Source organism: Chiloscyllium plagiosum, chromosome 9 (genome assembly GCF_004010195.1).
Source record: "Chiloscyllium plagiosum isolate BGI_BamShark_2017 chromosome 9, ASM401019v2, whole genome shotgun sequence".
NCBI classification, from domain to species: domain Eukaryota; kingdom Metazoa; phylum Chordata; class Chondrichthyes; order Orectolobiformes; family Hemiscylliidae; genus Chiloscyllium; species Chiloscyllium plagiosum.
In genome coordinates, this window is record NC_057718.1 from 44,476,307 (window position 1) to 44,491,697 (window position 15,391).

Sequence of the window (15,391 nt, forward strand, 5' to 3'; positions counted from 1 at the left end):
TCGGGTATAACCCTTCTTCAGGAATTCCTGGCTTGTTGTGTTCTTCCAGCCCCCTGCTTGTCTACTTTGGATTCCAGTATCTGCAGTTTTTCTGTCATTTAAATGCAGATGGTGAGCCCATTTCTGGGAAATGTCCTTACTCTTTGGAAAATATGTGTTTTTTGAAATATCTCCTTGAATTTTTGCTGGAGCAGCATGGTGGCATTGTTGCCTCAGCACCAGGAACCCTGGTTCAATTCCAGCCTCGGGCAACTGTGGGGAGAGCATTCTCCCAGTGTCTGTGAGTGTCCTCCCATAGTCCAAAGATGTTCAGGTTAGGTGGATTGGCCATGCTAAATTGCCCACAATGTCCAGTTGAGCAGGCTAGTTGGATTAGCCACAGGAAATTATAGGGTTACACGGATAGGGTAGGGGAGAGGGTTTTAGTGGGATACTCTTGAGAAGATTGGCGTGAACTCAATGGACTGAATGGCCTGCTTCCACACTACACGGCAGCTACGATTCTAGTACATTTCTATTAACATTTCCTTAAAAACCTAATTTGCCAATTCACTTTAGTTAGCTTTGCATTTGTGCCCTCATAATTGCTTATATTTAAGTTTCATGAAAATCAGACTATTCCTTTCTTTGAAATTAAGTCACATTATGATTACTGTTCCCCCAAGGCACCTTCACTATGAGATCATAAACTAATCCTATCTCATTGTGTAATATCCTGGTGCTCTAACCTCTTTCTTCAAACAGCATGTTCTGCAGCTAATCTCAGAAACATCCTATGAACTCATCTAGGCTACCTTTGTCCATCTGATTTTTCCAACATACATGTACATTAAAATCTCTAATGATTATGGCCATATTTTTCTGACAAGCTCCAATTGTTTCTTTCTTTACGTTCCTCTTTACTGTGTTGTTATTGTTAAGGGGCTCCCTCCAATTCCACTCCTTTTGCTTTACCATTTCTCATGTCTGCTCAAAACATTTCCACACCCTGCTCTGCTGAACTTCCATTACCCCTCTCTAACAACCTCTATCACCTAAAAAGACAAGGCCACCAGCATACATGCCATGTACAAGTTACCTTCTTTAAGATACCATGTGTACAGCTGTGCCAAAAACAAAAGTCACAATTAAATGAATAGTTTACACACAAAAAAAGGGTTACAAAGGATTTGAAATCTACCACTACAAAGCCATACACCGTTCTGACTTGTAAAGTATTCTTGGTACAAGAGTAGGGACCTGGAACTCATAACCTAATAGCACTTGAAGATTAGATTAGATTCCTTACAGCGTGGAAACAGGCCTTTTAGGCCAACAGGTCCACACCGACCCTCAGAAGAGTAACCCACCCAAATACTTTTTCCCCTCTGACTAATGCACCTAACTGACAACTTAAGCATGGCCAATTCACCAAACCTGCACATCTTTGGACTGTGGGAGGAAACTGGAGCACCCAGAGGAAACCCACGCAAACACAGGGTGGTTGTGCAAACTCCACACAGTCACCTGAGGTTGGAATCAAACCTGGGTCCCTGGTGCTGTGAGGCACTGAGCTACCATGTCGCCCCATTGTGTTTAACTTCGCCATATATCTATAACAGTTCAAGAGGCAATCTCACCATGACTTTTGGCAATTATGATTAGTGAATAAATATCTCTTCAGTTTAGAGATCCGGCCACTTCTCTGTCCGACTGATATGTAATTGCTTTGTCCAACTTATTTCTGAAGATTGACTCGTGTTGCTCTCCTCCAGTGATGGCAGGCACCACAACATTGAGCTCGTTAGCAAACCATAAAATTGCAAAGAGCCAGTAATCGATCTTTAATCCTCACAATATTACCCCCAACCAATAATGCTGGCGGGGTCCTTCAATAGCCAAAGGTTTGCTGATTGATATGAATTCAGGACAGAGGGCACCACCCAGTCGGGAGAGCCCTGTGGAGACTCATGCCATTCGGTGAAAGTTTAACTGAGGACGGCGATGGGTAAGAGTGGGGCGAGGATGATAAGTTACCGAGTGACACAGACAGCAGGAAGAGGGAGATGCTGAGCCCAATGGGACCAGGACCCGAATGGCACTGAGCTGACAGTCAGTACCAAACCGGGGGCTCCTTATTTACCTGGTACCGCCCACGTTGAGCTGGATGATCTCTCCGGCCGCCGCCGCCGACGCCGCCGTCAAGTTGGCGCAGCTCCCCGCCATTTTCTTCCCCGAACCCCGTCCCCGTCCTCCTCCTCCTCCTCCTCCTCCTCCTCCTCCCGGCCACCGCTGACCGAGCCTCCTCCTCCTCCTCTCACACCGAGATCGGTCTAGGCTCCGGCTCACACCGCCAGTGCCCGTCTCTCGCTCCTCGTCACAAACCCGACGAACAACATCCCGCTCGGTCCCGTCCCCAGCCCCGGGAGCTGGGCCCAGGCGCCCACTTGCAGCTTGAGGGCAGCCTCGCTCCGCCCTGGGGCCTGTCTCCCTCCGCCTCCGGCACCTCACTGCTCGCCACAGTCAGCGCCCCCCAGCAGCTCCTGCGCGCATCTACACCTTCCTTCCTTCCTTCCTTCCTCACTCTCTCTCTCTCTCCCCCCCCTGTCTCTGTCCCTGTCCCTGTCCATCTGGTTCCACATACCACACCACATTTCAAATTCGTTTAGACATGTCACAATCACGTTATTTATATTCACTTTGGCCATGATTGAAAGGCAGAGCAGATTCAATGGGTCGAATTGCCTAATTTCTGCTCCTATGTCTTAAGGTCTTATGGCCATCGGAGTGGAGTCAGGTTGTGAAGATGTACCGAGAGCTGAATCAGAATGCATTCTGTGGCTTTGGATGATGTCCGCAATTATCAAGCTTTCCTCAGTTTTGGTATTTCGAAGAACAGTCATACTGAACTCAAAATATTAATTTAGTTTCTCCCTTCACAAATGTGGCCAGACCTGCAGAATTACATCAGCACTTTCCGTTTTTATTTCAGAACTCCAGCATCTGAAAGTGTTTTACTTTTATTTTGATCTTTATATATTGCCTTTTCATATAAGACAACCTTGCTGTAAAAAAAGTTGGCATTGTTTTTGTTCGTGTGCCAACTCATGAAGTGTCAATGTCCTGCAATTGTGGGGCATTGTCAAGATGAAAATTAAGCATAGTATTTCCTTCTTCAAACAAAGTCACATCTCTTTCTCATGAATCCTTTGTAGAATTTGTTTTCAAATCTGCCTATTCAGACCAACAAGGTAGGAATATTACCACAGGTCAGAAGAGCTCTTGAGTTGTTGGTTGAATGCTGCACAACTCAATGAAGAAGTTGCAGCAACAGAAGTCCAGGACTTTTAAAAGTTTTGGGTAGTGAATCCTGATAACAACATTAATAGTGTAACTTTCTGCTTATTTATGTGTAATATACAATTTAAATAAAAGCAAGATAAATCAATGAAAAAGTAGCTCTGAATGTTTTACTGAATGGAAATTACTGAATGGTTACAATACTGAAACACTAAAAAATGGTAATTTAAAAGAGTTGTTTGTTGTTCACCTGCCTCAGAATGTTAAGTGAAAAAAGAAAGACCTTGCTTTCATATGGTGCATCTTACAAACCCAGGATGCCACAAACTAGATCATAGCAAACTGCTTTTGAAGTATATTCATGAGTGTAATGAAGGGAGATTTGCACACAGAAAGATTCCAAAAACAGCAATGTGCTGTTCATAGAGGTTTACTGCATTGAAAAAGTCCCTTGAATCATTGAGACTACATCAGTCAAAAATAGGCACTTATATAACTTATCTATTCTAATGCAAATTTCAGCACTTGGTCCATAACCTTTTATGCCATTGCATGTACACATCTAATTCCTTGTTCAAATTATAAGAGCTTCTGCCTCTTCCATCCTTACAAGCAGTGAATCCCACTCTCCCACCATCCTCTGGATAAATTTTGTTTTTCCCAGCTACCCCATGTATTAAATCTATGCCTTTGGTCATCGATCTCTCCATCACGAAGAAAAGTTCCTTCCTGACTATCCTATCTAAGTCCTGCATAACTTTAACCATCTCAATCATGTTTCCCTCAGTCTTCTCTGTTCCATGGAAAACAACCCTAGTATATCTAATTTCTCATCATGATTTAACTCTCCAGCCCAGGCAACAATCTGGTAGACCTCCTCAACTCCCTCTCTAGTGCAATCACATCCCTCCTAAAATATACGACAGAATACTCAAGCCATAACCTGACAAATGTTTTATACAGTTCAGTATAGCCTGCCCACTATTAAACTGTATACCTCAGCTAATAAAGACAAGTATTCCTATATTCTCGACTCTGATCTCCAGCATCTGCAGTCCTCACTTTCTCCAAGTATTCCTATATGCTTTCTTAACCATTTTATTTATCTGTTGGTACCTTAAGAGACAGGTGGGCTTGCACATCAAGGTTTCTCTAATCCTTGGTGATTTTCAGGGTACAAATATTTATTATGTATTCCCTTGTCATGTTTGTCTTGCCCAGGTGTATCACCTCACACTTATCCAGATCGAATTTCATTTGTCACTAATCAGCTTATCTGATCAATCTATATGCTCCTATAATTTAAAGTTATCTCTCACCATTTACCACCTGAATAATTTCTACATCATCCATGAACTTACTGATCACAACTTAACATTCAAGTCTAAATCATTTATATATACCACAAACAACAAGGAGGCCAACTCTGAATCCCACAGAACCTGACTGGACATTGGCTTTCAGTGACAAAAACACCCTTCAAACATCGCTTCTTGACACTTAACCAATTCTGAATCCTATTAGTCAAATTTCCTGGGATCCCAGTGATCTTACCTTCACTATCAGTCTCCCAGCTGGACCTTATTGAAAGCCTTGCTGAAGTCCACATGGACCGCATTGTATGTATTGCCCTCATCTACGTACCTGGTCAACTCCTCAAAAAATTCAACCAAGTTGATTAGTCATTAACTTCCCTTAACAAAATCATTCAACTGTTCTTGACCAGTCCTTGCATCTCTAAGTACAGATTAATTCTGTCCCACAGAATTGCTTCCAATAGTTTCCCTGCTACCAACTGGCTTATAGTTTCCTGGTTTATCCCTTGCTTTTTTCTTGAATAGGAGAAATTGAGTACTGCAGATGCTGGAGATCAGAGTCATGACTGTGTTGCTGGAAAAGCACAGCAGGTCAGGCAACATCATGATGAAGGGCTAATGCCCGAAACATCGATTCTCCTGCTCCTCGGATGCTGCCTGACCTGCTGTGCTTTTCCAGCATCACACTCTCGACTCTCTTCTTGAATAGCAGTGCCACATTACCTATCAACCAGTCCTCTGGCACCTCTCCTGTGGCTACAAAGGAATTGGAAATTATTTCTAGAACCCTTGTTATGTTCTTCCTTGCCTGACACTACAGCCTGGGATACATTTCATCTACTTGTAAGTTGGTCAGACCACTCAGAATCTCCTGTCTGTCTACGCTAATTTATTTAATTACATCACGGCACTTCTCCCTAATTTCTACACCCACATCATTCCTCTCACAAGTGAACATTGACACAAAGTATTTGTTTAGAACCCTACCTACATCCTCTGGCTCCATGCAAAAATTGCCACTATGGCCCTTAATGGGCCCTTTTCTTTCCCTAGTTATCATTTTTGAAACTTTATTGCTGGAATAGCACAGCAGGTCAGGCAGCATCCAGGGAACAGGAGATTCGACGTTTCGGGCACAGGCCCTTCTTCAGGAATGAGCAGAGAGTGTTCAGCAGGAGAAGATAAAAGGTAGGGAGGAGGGACTGGGAGGAGGGGCGTTGGAGGATGCTGCCTGACCTGCTGTGCTGTTCCAGCAATAAAGTTTCAACTTTGATCTCCAGCATCTGCAGACCTCACTTTCTCCTAGTTATCATTTTACCTTTCATGCACTTCTAAATTAACTTAGGATTTTCCTTTATTTTGGCTGCCATTATTGTTTCATGCACCCCCCATTTTGCTCTCCTAATTTCTTTTTCAAGTTCCCCTTTATATATTCTGTATTCCTCTAGGGCTTCTTCTTGAATCCTCGGCATCTTCCATAAGCTTCCCTCCTTTTCTTCATCCAATCTTGTATATCCCTTAATATCCAGGGTTCATTGGATTTATTGGTCCCATCATTTACCTTTATTGGAACATATTGATTGTGTACTTTCCTTATTTCATTCTTGAAAGCATCCCACTGCTCTGACACAGATTTACCTTGAAGTATCTGTTCCCAATTCACTTTGTCTAAATCATATCTGATTTTATTAAAACCAGCCTTCCCTCAGTTTAGAACTTTGATTTCAGGCTTGACCTTGTCTTTTCCATAACAATCTCGAATCTAATGCGTTATCATCACTGTCTGCAAAATGCTGCCCTACTGATACTGCAACCACTTGCCTGACTTCATTACCTAAAATTAAGTCCAGGACCATGCCCTCTTCATTTGGAGATAATGACGAGATGATGTAACAGTAATGGAAGAAATCCCATATCCCTCTTAAAAAATGGAATCTATTCCTCTACCTGAGAGGCCTTAGCTTAATTTTCAATCTGAAGGACAGCACCTCTGAGTGCAGCAATCACACAGTACTAAATTTAACTGTCAATCTGGAGGTTATGCTCAAATCTCAAAATGAAATTGGAAGACACAATCTTCAGACTTTCAGGCAAGTGTTATCACTGAGAAACAACCGATCAACCTCAAGAGTCCTGGTAATACAAATTAAAAAAAAACATTTATTGGTCTTGTTGTTAAACGGGGAGTTCCAAGATTTCAACTAGAGACATAGAAGGAATGTAAGTAGTAATGTTCCCATGTGTTTGCTGCTTTTGTCCTTTGAGGTCGTAACAGTCATGGATTTGGAAAGTGCTGCATGGGAAGCTTTGGTGAATTTCTGCAGTGAATCTTGTAGCTGGTACACAATGCTGCCACTGAGGATCTGTAGTGGAGGCAGTGAATGTTTATGGATTTAATACTCCAATCAAATGGGCTACTTTGTTCTGGATGGCATCAAGTTTCTTGAGTGTTGAAATTGGACTCATCCAGGAAAGTGAGGAGTATTCCCGTCACACTCCTGACTTGTGGATAGTGGATGGTTGACAGGCATTTGGGAGTCAAGAGGCAAGTTATTTGTTGCAGGTTACCTCACCTCTGACCTGCTGTTATATACACAACACTTATATGACTAAAATAGTTCAGTTTCTAATCACTGGTAATCCACAAAATATTAATAGTTGAGGATTTAGTGATAGTAATGCCATTGCACATCAAGGGGCAATGATTAGATTCTTTCTTGTTGGAGATGGTCATTGGCTGGCACTTGTGTGACACAATACCACTTGCCATAATCCCTTGGTGACAAGCTAACTATCTAGCTCTTGCTTTTCTCTTCCCTTGCTAATGATTTGACCTGTTAGTTCAATGTCTATAATCATTTAAAAACATCAGCAACTGAAATTCATGTAGCTCTTTTAATTGGAATTTTGTCCGAATCTTTTCAACTGTTCAAAATAATTCCTTGGCTCTCATTCAGAACCGTTGGTCATACTTTGTTTTTCGTGTGTTGCCTTCCAGACTATTAGCAATACTCTACAGCTATATGTTATGTTCATGGATGAAGTGTTCTTGGCTGGAAAATCACCACTTTTGTTTTCAAGAAATCATCTCCCTCAGAAATAATTAATTCCTAAAACAATTCAAAGCGTGATTTTAATACTACCTTCATAGTAGTCCCATTACTTTTCAGCAGACTTCACAGAAATCTTGAGACTGATGTGTCGTGAGCTTTGTGCTTATTATACTTGCATATTCTTGACATTGTTTCTGCTACAAATACATCTGGTATCAAGCCAGTTAAATGTGCATAAGATGCTCTTGACATGTACCTCAATGAGTGTGAACTTTTTTGAACTGTCTATCTACTTTGCAAAATCAATATCATCTCTCTGTTTTTACATGGCATTCTGCATTGTTGCATTATTGTCCAGAGTGTGGTGCTGGAAAAACACAGCAGGTCAGGTAGCATCTGAGGAGCATGAGAATAGACTTTTCAGGCAAAAGCCCTTCATTCAGGAATGAATGGCTTTTGCCCGAAATGTCAATTCTCCTGCTCCTCGGATTCTGCCTCACTGGCTGTGCTTTTCCAACACCACACTCGCGACCCTGATCTCCAGCATCTGCAGTTCTCGGTTCCTCCATTATTGCATTATAACCCATGCAATTGGCTCAAGCAATCAAATAACAAGATATTAGACAGATTAGTGATAAACATTCAGTGTACTGATGTTGGGTTCAGGACAATTGAAACAACAACTTTATTTTGCCAGTGTATTAAGCACAAATGGAATTTGCTTACAATTTTGTAGTTCATTCATCTCATGAAAATATGTTGCAATAATATGGATTGCCATCTCCATCTAGCTGCCTGATCATTAGTATGAATAAACAAGTTTATGGTCTTGGACAAATGATTTTTTGTTTGTTTTCTGTCACCTGTAACCTTCTGTAAAGTAATGCATCCTAAAAAGAAGCTACAAAAACAATGAGCTTCTTTGCTAAGCTGAACTGTATTTCATTCTGACCTGAAACAACTGCACATTTGCTTCACCATGTCAATTTTTTACTGTACTGAAGTGATTGTAGCAGCATATGATTCATTATATAACTTTTTCCTTTTCACATTTTGGTCGTTTAATAAGGCAAGCAAGGTAATGTTTTCCCAGAGGGCTGCTCTCCTATTAGCAAAAGATGATTTAACCTGAGGGGGACCACACCTCAGGTGGGGTGAAGAAGAAGAATCATTCACAGTAACCTCAGCCCGTGAAGGAGTTGAACCCACACTGTAGGTGCCACTTTATAGTTCAAACCAACCATCCAGTTAACTAAGCTAAAAGCCCCCGACTCACAAGGCAGGCAACATTTGCTAGCAATCCCATTTTCTGGCTGCCTCCAAATAATGTAAAACAGCAATACAGAAGAGATGACAAGTCATAAAGAGTCACAAGATCATTTGTGATATAGAAGCAAGCCATTCAGCTCATTAAATTTGCATTGTCTCCCTGCAGAGCAATCCAATTAGTTCCAATCCCCCATGATCCCTGTGGGCCTCTGAAAGAGTAAGAAAGAAATAAAGAAAATAGGGCAAAGAAAATCTTTAAATTAAACTTTCACAAAGTAGTAAAGTGTTTGACAGACACATAAATAACAAAATAAAAGTCAGTTTAGAATAAAGCAGCTGCTTTGCTTTCCTGCAGATATACTCCTCTGTATCTTTCCCACTAGTGGGTGGCTGTTGTATACATCCAGTAGTTTTGATAAATGTCTATGAAATGTTATTATTTGATTAGAAACTTGGGTTCTAAAGTGGAAAGAACCATCTTATAGCCCTTTTTGTATTGTATTTAAACTCAGAAGTCACACAACACCAAGTTATAGTCAAACAGGTTTATTTGAAAGGACAAGCTTTTGGAGCTTTACTTCTTTGTTCGGTGATGTGAATCCCCTGATGAAGGAGCAGCGCTCCAAATGCTTGTCCTTTCAAATAAACCTGTTGGACTATAACCAGGTGTTATGTGACTTCTGACTTTGTCCACCCCAGACCATCACCAGCACCTCCACATCAGGATTGCATTTAGATATTGTTAATCTTAAGATGGGGAAGATGTAGGCCTTGTCAGTAAGCTTTTTGGAGGGTTTCTTACTGAATTGTATATTGAGATTTCTTGCCATAGTTTACCAAACTCAGCTCATTAACTACAGACCCCATCTCTGTGGTGCCCTTCCCAGTTATTTCTAGTTTTATCTTATCATGCACAGTTCTTCAAACAACTTGCCATTCACTGGATATGTGTCAAAAGACCAACAACATTAGTGCTTACACCATCTTGGAAAGGCCACTGCACCCAGAAACACTTTAGTAATCTGGCATTGCCTCACCAACAACCGAATGGCACAGCAACCACAAAGCCATGATGTTCACAGCACAAAGCCGTCATGGCTGACACTCCAACACATATACAACCCCATTCTCTCATTCTAGTTACTGTTTAACTATCACTCCACACAGTCTAGAAATCCTTAGTTGTATTTTACCTTTCTATGTCATCTTTACTGTTTCTCCAATGCCTCCTGCAAACCTGCATCTTATCATTGCCAGTAGGGGACATCACACATACAGGCAAGCAATCTGACAGCTATAAACATGAAATTTTATTTAAGTCACCAAGCAAACACATACAACATGAGTAGAGGTTGAAGTTTGCCCGCAAAATGCAAACCAAATGCTCGCATGATGATCATTGGCAATTCTATATTCCATGAAAGTCTACTGCATCCAGTTCCCATCTACTGGAACCAGATATCAATCAGATCCTGTGTGGCTTGTTGAACTCAACACAGTTGAGTTTTGTCATGGATCAGGAGAGGTTCCTCCTCCACAATGGCCTCCTCCTTAGAAAACTGCTTGCACTCCCCAATTCCTCAGCATCTATCCTACCATTTTGTCACCTGCTGCAATTGTGCAAAGCACAGCATGACAGGATGGTGTATGTCCAGATGGTCCTGGATTGACCCCTACTGACTAATCCAACCAGTGGAACTACATTCTCAATATTCCTACTGTCTGCTCCACCACAGCCCTGATCGAAATTTTAGCCATATTCTATCTGCCTAACTGGCTATCCTTTTCCAGCCCCAAACCCTTCAACTCTGATCTCCAGCATCTGATGTCCTCACTTTCTCCATATTGTATCTGCGCTCTGTTTCAGTTAGGAGGCTGCTCAATCGTTTCATGAGCCAATTTTTCAATGGGTGGCCCTCATCCCCCAATAAACCTGTCTGCCAATAACCTGAAGGAGGCTCCTGACCAGTCAAACACACTAGGTACATAAGAGTGGTCCAGGATGTGGGGATTGTGGTGGTTGCTAGGATATAGAGCTCTCATTCCAGGAAGTTGTTACAGTGATCACAGAATACCTGGACATTAATGAAACAGAGCCTTTCCTATTGATGAATTCTGTAGCGTTGTGATGCAGCCCTTTCAGTCCCAAATGTGTGCAGTCGATGGCACTCTGCACCTGGGGAAAACTAGTCCAAAACTGGAGGGCATAGGTTTAAGGTGACAGGAGAAAGATATAAAAAGGACCTGAGCGGTAACTTTCTCACACAGAGGGTGGTGCATGTATGAATGAGCTGCTAAAGGAGGAGGTGGAGGTGAGTACAATTACAACATTTAAAAGGCATTTGGACAGGTATATGAATTGGAAGGATTTAAAGGGATATTGACCAACTGCTGGCAAATGGGACTAGGTCAGGTTGGGATGTCTGGTCACCATGGACGAGTTGGACCGACAGGTCTGTTTTCATGCTGTAAGACTCTGTGACTCTATTTCCAAATTCTGTTGCCTGGGGTGCAGCACCATCCTCACCTTCAGGAAACAGAACAAACTGGTGTGACCTTAGATATGCAGAATCAGTCACTATCCTGATGCATTTGTGGATGCACGACTGAGAGATCCCACACATGTCACCCATTGCTCTCTGGAAGGAGCCAGCTGCGAAGAAGCTATCACCTTCACCAGCAACAGAATGGGATGTCCTCCCACTCCCACACCAGTAGTCGACATATTCCCATCACAATGTCCCGTGAAAAAAAGAGCCTGCACTGATACTGAGCCTCTCTCATCCCAGAAAATTGATTCAACCTCTGGTCCTCCCATAGACATGATGCATCCTGATAGGCTTGTGGCAGAGATGTCTGCCTCAGAGGGGTGCTCCTCAGCCTCCCCAGTGGCCTGTTGCTGTTCTCTGGCTTGCTGTCAACCTTGATTCTCCTGCATTCATCTTTACCTTCTTTGGTAGATGTTACCACAGTGAGCAACATTTCACCAGTGACTGGGTATGTCACTCTTGGTGGAAGTGACCTATATTGGAAATATAAGAAGCAAAACAGATTCTTAGTTCTGAGAATGATCAGTGGTAGCATGACTTGCAAATGAGGGCTGCACACATTCCTCCACACAGTAAGACATATGGAGTCCTAATAATGAGGGCCATGTCTCCATCATTCATTCAGCTTCATCCTCAGCTTGTAGACCAACCTGGTAAAAGTGCCTCACATCTGAGTGAACTACACATTATACCAAAAGAGCTAAGCTGCTGTGCTCCAATCATCTCCATCCCAACCCCACATCAACCATTAAACTTCTCATTATATTAAATGAAGTCCATCACAGTACTTCCAAGACATGATGAAGTGATTGTCTTTGCTCCCAGAGCACGCTCTTTTTAAGGTGTTTCCATTAGGGTCTCAATCATTTAGATGTCGATATTCAATTTGCAAGTACTAACGGCATGATGCAAATCATCTTTGAACCATCAGCCCATTCATACTGCCTGCATTGCAAATGGACATTGAAATCTTTGCAAATTAAATGAAGCCAGAGTTTGCAAAAGTTTGCTTTAAGTATTTGCCACTTCAACGCTGTAGCAGTCAGCAGATTCAGTGTAGATCCTACACTATCGCCCATCAAACTGACACTGACTCCATCCACGTTAGAATTTTTCCCAGCCATTTCTGAGTTGTAGCTATCATGTACTGAACAATAAACAATTGTAGGGTACACTGCTCATGCAGGACACCAGGTAACCACCTCCAAAACTTCCATGTCCCCATTTACCTTGCAGTTCTACTAACATTTCCACCCGTTTCCTCATGTAGAGACTCACTGCTTTGAACTTTAACTCTAATTGTCTTTTCTATCCCAGAGTCTTGACATCACACCTCAATGATTCCCATATTTGCCCTCTATGCTCCCTCTGTGGATGCCAATGTGGTGAGCACTGCCAATAACACCCTCTCCCATAGCCTACATGCTTCTAGTGCAGTTCTGCATACTCCCTTATACCTTGAGAATTCCCCCTGAATCAGACTTATATCCACCTTAGCACATGTCTCTGCTTCACCCCCACCCCAAAACTTGTTACCCTGCCCCCTTTTATCAATGAGCACCCCATTCACTCATAAAACCTCCATTACAATCCCTCAATGATCAATGCATGATCCTCAAAGACTGTATTCACTCCAGACCTCTGACTAAATTTGATGAGATGCCCCTAGACATGACTGAACCCTGACCAATGTCATTGCGGTTCCCTGATTGACCCTAAATAATTCCCTGACTGCTTCTGATGGCCCTATGTTATTGACTGTGGACTATGCCAGATTGTAGTTGAACACCTGACTGTGATCTGCCTGCACAAACAACTGACTATAGATTGGGTGCAGATTTTTCCCATCACTGACAGAAATGGGTAATCATACCTGACAGTGGACCTTCTTGATTGGACTGAGGTCTAGATCTATCCAATGCAGTGAGTTTGCCACACTGACAGTTAGCACATGCTGGACTCTCAAAGTCATTTGGCAGAATGCCTCATCACCAGAACTTTCCAACAAGCACCAAGACGTGGCTTGGCTGGTGGTGAGAAGGGCTCTGCCTGTGAGATCCTTTATGCACGCCCGGACTCTCTCCTGCACCGCACGCTGTCCGCGAAGCGGCTGCGGGAGGGATGAGACTGTCACACACCTCCTTCTGGAATGTATTATGCAGAAGAAGTCTGGAGAGGAATGCAGTGGTGTTTGTCGAGGTTTGTCCCGAGCAGTGCCATGATGCAGGACTCTGTGCTCTACAGTCTGTTCCCCGCGACGCACAATGAGATGAACATCAACTGTGCCTGGAGGATCATCAACTCAGTCAAAGATGCTCTTTGGTCTGTCTGAAACCTGTTGATCTTCCAGCTGAAGGAGCTGACCCCAACTGAGTGGTGCAGTTTGGCACAAAGTCCAGGACTACATGTGAAGGAACGCGCTGAAGCTTGGGGCAGCTGCCACCAAGGCGCGGTGGGGAAAGACCACCGTATAAGGTCTGTCTGCCAAAGAAGAACAGGGGGCCCACTCAGTAATCCTGACCCCAACTGAGTGGTGCAGTTTGGCACATTCCAAAGTCCAGGACTACATGTGAAGGAATGCGCTGAAGCTTGGGGCAGCTGCCACCAAGGCGCGGTGGGGAAAGACCACCGTATAAGGTCTGTCTGCCAAAGAAGAACAGGGGGCCCACTCAGTAATCAGGCTCCGCTGAAGCCTTAGCTAAATATATGGATGGTAAACGTACAGACCTGTATATACGAATGATTAATTCCGATCTCTGTATGTAAAGAAATGCAAGGTGCGCCTATGAATGGTGCCATCAATTGTACAGATCATCAAAATATTTTATGAATAATGTATATTTTTGAAATTAAAAAAAAGTTAGTTTAATGTCTTAGTGTTTGTATCACATGATCCCCCACCACACCATCACTAATCACAGACAGACTCCTCCTGACAAGAATGACAAGTAGCCTGTCAGTGTATCTCACAAAACAGCACATCAAAACACAGTACTGATAGTTCATTTAGCCAGAGCCTAAAAGCTAAGAGGCATGGTATAAGTAAGGCATAGTAGGTATTAAATGAGTGAGTGCTAAAAAACAAAGAGAGTAGCTCTAAGATGCAGCTTAATCAAATATATGAGCTAGGTGCTTGCCTCTGCATGCAAAGTGTCCTTGCAACAGCCTTTCAATGCTATTTACTGGTGTACCCTGCAATTTGGCTTGTGCTTCCTAAGCATCCTATAAATAGATTGGAAAAGTGTCTTGAGTATCATGAGGGGATCAACAAATGCCCCTGGATGAGGTGTGCATCCTGCTGGTGCCCATAGATCATGACCTGAAATGTTGTTTGATGCTGAGCAATGTGTAGTCTCCTTGCAACCAGTGATAAATTGAAATATCTCTGACTTCCATATCGAGAGTTCTCAATCTCCAACTTTTTTGTGGCGAGTTCAGTAAAATAGGAAGCTATATACTAATACTGTGAGCTGTGTAGTTTGTAGGATCATTATCAAGCAATAAGCTGTCTTAATGGGCAACTCCCTCGTGAGAATCTTACATTGATGCCAGACTCTGTTAAAAGATGCAGGGAGTTTTTCCTGATGTTGAGATGGACCTCACTGGAGGTGAGTCTCCAAAGCGGTCAGAACAGGGGAAAATAAGTCCTGAGTGACTTAGAAGTTAAGAAACGAAAAACTCCAGAAATAGAAACTTTTAATGTTTAATAGAGGGAGACATTCTCCAAGGCTGTTGAATGCATGAATTTAAGAATTTATGCTAAAGAGGAAGTGAGTTGTGTTAGTAATTTTTTTAAGGGTCTCGTTTAGAAACATTGACATGAAATCAAGTGAATGCAATAGTTTTGCAGAATAAAACCATGGCAACTGAACAGGGAGGTTTAAAGTAGGTACCTGATGACTCTTCATTGAGGTTTGAGAATTGT

General features: G+C 42.6%; 1 protein-coding gene across 2 annotated transcripts in view; it reads right to left on the bottom strand.

Moving 5' to 3' along the window:
* Positions 1-2,502, bottom strand: part of kctd3 (potassium channel tetramerization domain containing 3) — a 72,980-nt gene extending 70,478 nt beyond the window's left edge. The window contains exon 1 of one of the 2 annotated variants that reach the window (XM_043695807.1): positions 2,123-2,502. In XM_043695807.1, coding sequence (XP_043551742.1) covers positions 2,123-2,205 — 83 coding nt within the window. In that variant the 5' untranslated portion in view covers positions 2,206-2,502. Of the gene's footprint in view, positions 1-1,619; positions 1,645-2,122 lie in introns of those variants that run through there. The other variant, XM_043695806.1, reaches the window with a different exon arrangement.
* Positions 2,503-15,391: the final 12,889 nt, after the last annotated feature.